The sequence below is a fragment of the Malus sylvestris genome, chromosome 7 (assembly GCF_916048215.2).
Source record: "Malus sylvestris chromosome 7, drMalSylv7.2, whole genome shotgun sequence".
Classification (NCBI taxonomy): Eukaryota; Viridiplantae; Streptophyta; class Magnoliopsida; order Rosales; family Rosaceae; genus Malus; species Malus sylvestris.
The window spans coordinates 8,686,188-8,694,570 of record NC_062266.1 but is presented as its reverse complement, the minus strand read 5'-3'; the positions used below and the strand labels follow the sequence as shown (position 1 = coordinate 8,694,570).

The following is an 8,383-nucleotide window of genomic DNA, read 5'->3' as shown; positions in this document are numbered from 1 at the left end:
GAATTTTGGATTTACAGTTTTTGCTTAAATGTTGTCCCTTACATTGTTTGTGTACTTGGAAATGATAGAAATTGGTGTGGAAGAAGATGAAGATCCCCGGGGGGGGGGGGGGGGGGGGGGGGGAGGAGGGGGAGGGAGGTGCGTTTGCTTTCCTTTTTTTTTTTATTTTTTTATTTAGAAGATTCAGGTTTTAAATTTTTTTTTTTGCCACGTGACACACATTTAGTAGCCATGTCAATATTTAATGGATCAATAGATGAAAAATCTAACGAAAGTATTATTTTGAAATAAAATAGTACGTGAGGTATGAAAGTGAAATGTTTTAAAGATGTTGTATGAGATTGTAATAAACCTCAAACCTGAGGGGTTACTATGTAATTTACCTATAAAATTTCATTATTTCTTATATAATAAAATATTCGTTAATTTTTTTGAACCCATTTAGATGTCTTGAATATTTCCAATTTAACTAATATTTTGAATGATCTATGAGGTGTAACTTGAAAATAAACTGTTCGAATTATTAAAATTTAATGTGATATAGACATTACAACTAATCCTTATTTTTTATAAAAAAAATTAGGATCCATTTCTTTAAAGGCTTCTTATATACATGTATTCTTAAAATTGGATCGGTTCGATACTACCAAACTAACAGATATTAGATCCGAAAACGTTCAAGAATTTTTTGGCTTCGATACCGAGTGGTTTGATATTATCGGTTCGGTTTTATTTGGAGCTGAGTTAGGTACGAATCGATCGATTTTTTCCAGCCGTACCAAAGACCCGCCAGCAAAGCCCAACATCTCTCTACTTCTCCAAACTTCTAAACATTCTCCCTCTTATCACTCTCGCTCCTCAAACCCTCCATTTAGGGTTTGTTTGCGCCAAATTCCCGCCAAGAACCCACACTTCAGATTCAACAGTTTTCTCGAGAAAATCCGAGAATTTCCGAGAAAGTGAAAGGAAGAGCATGGGCAAAGACGACGAAGAAATGAGGGGAGAGATAGAGGAGCGGTTGATAAACGAGGAGTACAAGATATGGAAGAAGAACACTCCGTTTTTGTACGATCTGGTCATAACCCATGCCCTAGAATGGCCATCGCTTACTGTGGAGTGGCTTCCCGACCGAGAGGAGCCTCCGGGGAAGGACTATTCGGTGCAGAAGATGATTTTGGGGACCCACACCTCCGAGAACGAGCCGAATTACCTTATGCTCGCTCAGGTTCAGCTGCCGTTGGAGGACGCCGAGAACGATGCGCGGCATTATGATGATGATCGAGCTGAGGTTGGGGGTTTCGGTTGCGCCAATGGAAAGGTAACGCTTGGTTTTGTGGTCTGAGTTGTTAATTTTGGCGGTGAAGAACATGAAGAATTCGTACCGATTTGTTAAAGACTTCAAATTTGGGGGGTTTGGATTGCGGGCCTGTTCGGGTGTGTAGAGAAAGTGCTAGGAAATCCAATAAATTTTGAATCTTTTTTTTTGTCCGAAATTCTGTCTTGTTTGTTAGAGATAAAAAGCAATTACCGGAATCTAAATCATTGTAAACTTGAAAGAAAATGAAAAATTTCATTCTCTTTTAGTCATTACTAAGGTTTGATTTTTAGAAGAAGTTGTTCTCTGAGGAAAATAAAGGAAAAATTAAATAGAAATGAAATCGGGTGTGTCCGAAAACGAGAAAACACACCAGCTTTCTGAATTGTGTTCCAAGTTGACTCCAGAAGACAGGATTGCACTTGTTTGAATAAGAAAAGTACTACTGGCTATTGGTATAAACGTCCCTAGAATTACAGAACCAAAAACATTGTCTATTAGCAAGTGCTTCATGCTCTGGTTGGGAATCATTACCGGTCCAAAAGCATTGTCTATTAGCAAGTGGTTCATGCTCTGGTCGGGATTCATGAGCTGCTCGCAGCCCATATGACACCCTAATAACTGAACCGAAGTACCATCGTTTGGCATATGCTGTAGGTATTTAAATCATTCTGTGTCTAAATGGACTCAAGTATGTGGTCTTACATTTTCTTGCAGGTGCAAATAATCCAGCAAATAAATCATGATGGAGAGGTTAATCGGGCTCGTTATATGCCTCAGAATCCATTTATTATTGCCACAAAGACTGTCAATGCTGAAGTTTTTGTGTTCGATTATAGCAAACATCCATCTAAGCCTCCCATAGATGGTGCATGCAGTCCGGATTTGAGGCTGAGGGGCCACAGCACTGAAGGATATGGTTTATCGTGGAGTAAGTTTAAGCAGGGTCATTTACTCAGTGGTTCTGATGATGCTCAGATATGCCTGTGGGATATTAATGCGACTGCTAAGAACAAAACCCTTGAAGCTATGCAGATATTTAAGGTATGTCTGTACATCTATGTATATAGAGATATGAATCTTATCAAAGCATGTGTGAAATTGTAATATAGATGATTGTGCACAGATGTTGCTATTATTTAATTTAAAGAAAAAGCTACAATTTCATGTGTACCAGAGGAAGGCTATCATTAAACATGACAGCTGTGGTGTGTTGATTTGGATGCAATAAGATAGCACTTCATAGGAAAATACTTGTATATAGTTGCTACTTCTCTGCATCTTATATGTAAAAGTTTTCTGTTGTTTGAAATGGTTACTGGATTAGGTTCATGAAGGTGTAGTAGAAGATGTAGCATGGCATTTGAGGCATGAAAACTTATTTGGTTCTGTTGGCGATGATCAATACCTTCTTGTATGGGATCTCCGGACTCCATCAGTTACCAAGCCTGTTCAATCTGTAGTTGCTCATCAAAGTGAGGTGAGTGATGTGAATAGTCTCTTGTTGGTACAGATAAGTTATGTTTATGCATCTAACATTTAAACGTCAATCTAGGTACATTCAGGCCTGTTCGTGTATTATTTGTGTTCTAATATTTGAATTTATATGTTTTGATTGCTGTAAATTGGTGCCTTTAGCTAATGAGTACTGTAATTTGGTTAAATTGATAAGCATGGTGACAATCTGGAGATATTTTGTGGAACCCGGAGGGACTGAGACAACAATAGCTATTCAGGAAAGCTAGGATGCCAGCTTTAAACTATAATTATTGACATTTCTGTAATAAAAAGGGAAATTTTGTATTAGTGACATTTCGGCACTACATAGATAGCTTGGTCAATTTGTTGCAATGAAATTTAACCTTATTGCAGGGTTGTGGGATACCTAATTGAAACAAGAGCATGCAATCATTGTTGAGATAGTTATGCTGTATTTAGATGTGAATCATCTTTGTGGGCAAAGGCCTCTCCTGTGATTTTCTTCTAGACTCTCAAGCTCCTAACTTTGTGTAGAACAATATATCCGTTACACTTTTGCAAATTTGTGAGGTTTATAGTTTTCTTCATCTGATATTGTAATGGGTTAGTTCTTTACGCGAGGTTTATAGTTTTCTTCATCTGATATTGTAATGGGTTAGTTCTTTACCTGAATATTTATCCTTAGAAAGTTGGGACAATTATGGAGTAGTTTGTTTATGTGATATTTTTTTCAGGTTAACTGTTTGGCTTTCAATCCCTTCAATGAATGGGTTGTTGCAACTGGATCTACTGACAAAACTGTTAAGTTGTTTGATCTACGCAAAATCAATACTGCACTCCACACCTTTGATTGTCATAAGTAAGGATCCTCCCCTGGATGTCAAAAGTTTGGATGTTCTAAATTATCTTTGCTGCAATCCATCTATAGATCTGATATCAAATGTTTTTTCTGTGGTGTTTTAGGGAGGAGGTTTTCCAAGTTGGTTGGAATCCAAAGAATGAAACTATCTTAGCTTCTTGTTGTCTTGGTAGGAGACTCATGGTGTGGGATCTTAGCAGGTATTCCTTGAATAACCCATTGTCATATTTTATTTTTGTTATACAAGGAGAGGCGATCTCCACTCCAACTTGTTCTTTTCTAACAGAAATCAATATGTTTTAAGTGCCTGTTCTGGTGAAAGCATTTAGGCTATGGCTCTAGAATTAGTGGTTTAGTTGGGAAACCAGATAGTAAGAGCTTCAATAGATGCATGACGAAAATAATTCAGTGGAGCCTTAAAGCATCATACAGAAGTAGGGGTTTTAGGCATCAGACCACATGGAGGGATCATCTCTTTAACAGTTGAAGTGCGTATATTTGAGCAGGCACTTACAGCCGGGCTTGTCCAAGCTTGCTGGTTATTCATGGTCCTAACCAAAAAGAGTAGCCAAACTAAAATTTAAGTGCACATAAAACAGAAGCCTTGAGTTAATGAAGCCAATGGAGACCTCAGATTAGAAGACTAATATATGGTTGGCCACACAATAACAAATATCCAAGTGCCAATTCCTCTTGAATATTTCATCCAATCTCACAATTGATGTTTCAGCAAATTTTTTGTCATAAGCATTAATAAATGTTTTTCAATACAACAAAGAAACCCCATGGAAACAAAATATAGAAGTGACACTGGCAAAACCAGGGGTATGGAGGATTATTTTCAGAAAAAAAAAAGAAAAAAACCCATCGTGGTCAATACCATTAAGCCACTTCTGCCCCTCACATGTTGTCCCAAGTCACAATGCTACAAGAACAAAGATTTAGTTACTAGTGGTATGATAGCTTCAATACGAGGAATTCCAGGATATACGTATATGTGTCTTTGCCGTGTGTTTCTTCTAATTTTCGGATTTAACTGATGTGTTCAGAGTTGTGTCTTTTTGTGCTTAATTTGTAATAAAGAGAATCTTCGGACATGGGTTGAATAAGCATCCACACCTGTATAATTATGATGTCCTAGTAACTAGTTTTGATCATTGTGTACTATATATTATATTTGCATGAGAGCAAATCTTAACCTAGATGTTATAACTTGGTTTCTTTTACAGAATCGATGAAGAGCAGACACCAGATGATGCAGAAGACGGCCCTCCAGAGTTGCTTTTTATTCATGGGGGTCACACCAGCAAAATATCTGATTTTTCGTGGAACCCCTGTGAAGATTGGGTTATTTCTAGCGTCGCTGAAGATAACATACTCCAAATATGGCAGATGGCAGAGAACATTTACCATGACGAAGATGATTTACCTGAAGAACCGGCAAAGCCCTAGTGTAATTTCCAATACTTAGCCAAATGTAGTCGGTAGAAGCTAATTAGGGAAGGGGGCATGCAGCACGCTTTGTTTATTTATGTTTATCTGTAATTTTATTATTTTCTGACCCATACTTAGAAGCTAATTGAGGATTTGTGTTTTCTTTACCGAGTCCGACGAGGGATGTATTTGACCCATGCTTAGTAAATATATGCAGTACTCCGGCATGGAAGTAATTTTCCAGTGAAACTTCGTACTATTTTTCGGTCCAGTGTAACACCAAGTCTGCATATTAAGAGATGGTTTTGCAGGAAGCTCCAAGTACTTCCTAGTTTAAATAAGCACATTTTTATCCATTTCTGTCGAAATGCCAGCATGGTTTGTGGTTATTTAAAAGTGCTTTTTGAGAAAATCTCAAAGTGCTTCTAGCATTCCACCAAACTGTTGTTGGGTATGTTGTCTCATTTTTTTTATATTTTTTTTAGTGTAGTCCAACATTTTCCTCTGGTCTTAGAAAAAATAAAGGTTTTCGGTGCCATTTTGGGCTTGCATTCCAAGTTCAGCATGGATTATGTGCATGCAGTAATGAGTAATTGATAGAAACATGATCGCGATTTACACTTTGTTACTTTGGAGTAAGAATAAAAATGCAAGAAATTTGTAACTCAAGTGGTTAAAAGCGTTTTGCTCCTGCACCTGAGTCTTCTGTTCAACTACCCTCTCCTGCAATATCACTTGTGTAAATGAAAGTAGAATAAAAATAAATAGGAAATATTGGAATGTAGATGAATTAGAAGATACTTCAAAAGAAACATTACAGATTTAACACTCAAAAACAAATCCTTGCCACCTTATAATAATTTTTTTTAAAACCATAGTTAAACGCTCAATTATACCTCACACACATATTTTTTATTTATTTTTTAAAATTTGTTTGCTCTTCTTTGAGGTCCAAAATTCAACATGAATTAATTTTAAATCCTGCTTCATCTATATATATAGTAGGGTGAAGTGCTGATTTAGTTCCTGAATTATCATCTCAACAAAAATTGGATCCTTGAATGTTTCGGTAAAATAAGTCCCTAAATTCATTAAAAATTGTTAATTTCATCCCTACACTCTTTTATCTAATTTTTTGTCAACTTAAGTCACCTGACACACTTTAGAGTGCAATACCGTCATTTTCTCGTGTAACAAACCTTAACATTTCATATAGGTTGCGAATTTAACATCTAATTTACTCCCTAAAGTTAACTCCATCCACTATTTATGTATGTAAATTTACTAATCTACCCTTGAATGTGTATCACTAAATTAACGAAAAATTGAAAATAGTAGCTTCGAATATAATATTAAGGATGTAATTGGCAGATTTTTATAATTCAAGGACTGATTTTTCTGAAGAAAAAAAAAAGTAGTTGAGGGACCTAATTTTCACTCAGGTGATAATTCAGAGACTAAATTGACAGTTCACCCTATATAGTATATTTAGAATTAAGATTCAATTTAACATATATTTCATCTCCCCCGTTGCCTTTTTTTTTTCCAAATGTATGCTCTTTAAAAAAAAATTACTATTAGTAAGAGGAGGGGAAAATATTTGAATCTATTACATACTATAGAGGGAGTTTCGTATACTCGATGCATGTGTAGAATCTAACACCCTACCTAGGGACGAATCCACTGTCGAACCAGGGTGGTCTAGACGTCCGAAGAAGTGCCAGTGAGAACCTCTGAGGACTACCCAACGGGTTGGGCATGTGGTGGAAGAGAGAATACCACCATGGCTTTGCTGTTTTTGGATCTTGGTTCCTACAAAAAAGAAAGACTTTTTCTCTTCATTTTTTATGTGATCAACTCTCACTTTTTTTATTTTTTATTATTTTTTTTAAATTGTTGTCGGTGCCACCCTAGCATTGTAATTAGCAAAGGGATGATGTATTACTCAACCAATATTTTTATACCATATGTTTGGCACCATTATTTTTTTTTTAAATTCCTATAAATTCATACGATCTCTGAAAAGTATTTTGTAATGTACTATGAACTTTTAGTTGCTTGCATTTTCATCTCATACCATCAAATTCATTATATTACTAAAGCAAAAGTTAGAATCCTGGATCCGCCACTACCCCATTGGGTATTGAACCCCATTGGGTATTGAACCACATGCAACATGTATATACTTTATTTTGGCTAACTCATAATGAGACTTAACCCACTCATTCATTCTCATACTATAGATAATATCGTATGTATTTTAAAAAAGAACTGTAATTACTTTATTATATAGAAAAATTGATTTTAGCTTGAATGTGATAAACTATTTTAGGGAAAACTCACTAACCGTAAAGAACAAATTACACCCTTTGACAAGCATTCCACGCAAGCAAACTTTTCTTTTTGAGTTGATGAGTCAGAAGGATTTAGTCACATTTGAGTGAATTTTTCATACCTATTTTACGCTTCATAACTAATAGACCCACAATTTTGTTCTCATTTAATTCCTTACTAGCATATGGGCACACACAAAGTGTATGAGAACATTTTTTATTTTTGTTTTTGAAATAGGAGAGAGGAAGTGAGTGATAGAGAATGTGGGAGTGGGAAGTTTTTATTTTTTATTTTATAATTAGAGATATGTTATGATCATATGTAGGTGAGGCTATGAAAAAAAAGACAGCAAAATTTGGTTGTGTGAAATTACATTTTTGCCCCATATTTCTTATTCATGTTTTATTTTAATTAGAGGATTAAACTGGTAATTTCATAGGATTTTGGTTGACAATGAGTTTTATTAATTAGTAGAGATTTGTACAGTTTTTTTTTTTACGTTTTGTTTCACATATTTTGTTAATTGTTATTTAATTCTTTATATTATTTTTTATTAGTATAGGTATAAAACATATTAATAATTGTATTCTTTATATTATTTTTTATTAGTATAGGTATGTTGTGTTTTATATAGGTTGTGGACCTGTGGTTAATGCTTTGATTCCAACGAAAAATATTTTTGATTGATTCTTTCTTTCTCATTCGTGTATATCTGTTTGGAACTTATTTTCTTACCTATTTTTCTTCTTTGGTACGTATGTTATATATAATACATTAATTTTCTTGTTTTTTTAGGTGCCAAATCGTATATAATATATCTACTGCTAATGGTTAGACAACTATAATTGTTGTGGGATGATAAAATAAAAATACATACAATTTATTACTTGTTGTAGTTAGAATGTACAACAAATGTGTGATTGTACAACGTCATGTAATATATAAATTTACAGAATGCTAAA

At 35.0% G+C, this 8,383-nt stretch overlaps 1 protein-coding gene across 1 annotated transcript; it reads left to right on the top strand.

Moving 5' to 3' along the window:
• The first annotated feature begins 613 nt into the window (after positions 1-613).
• Positions 614-5,336, top strand: LOC126628803 (WD-40 repeat-containing protein MSI1-like). The gene is made up of 6 exons (XM_050298638.1): positions 614-1,318; positions 2,033-2,359; positions 2,643-2,795; positions 3,529-3,653; positions 3,758-3,853; positions 4,883-5,336. The coding sequence occupies exons 1-6, from the start codon at positions 974-976 to the stop codon at positions 5,103-5,105; spliced, it is 1,269 nt and encodes a 422-aa protein (XP_050154595.1). The 5' UTR covers positions 614-973; the 3' UTR covers positions 5,106-5,336.
• Positions 5,337-8,383: the final 3,047 nt, after the last annotated feature.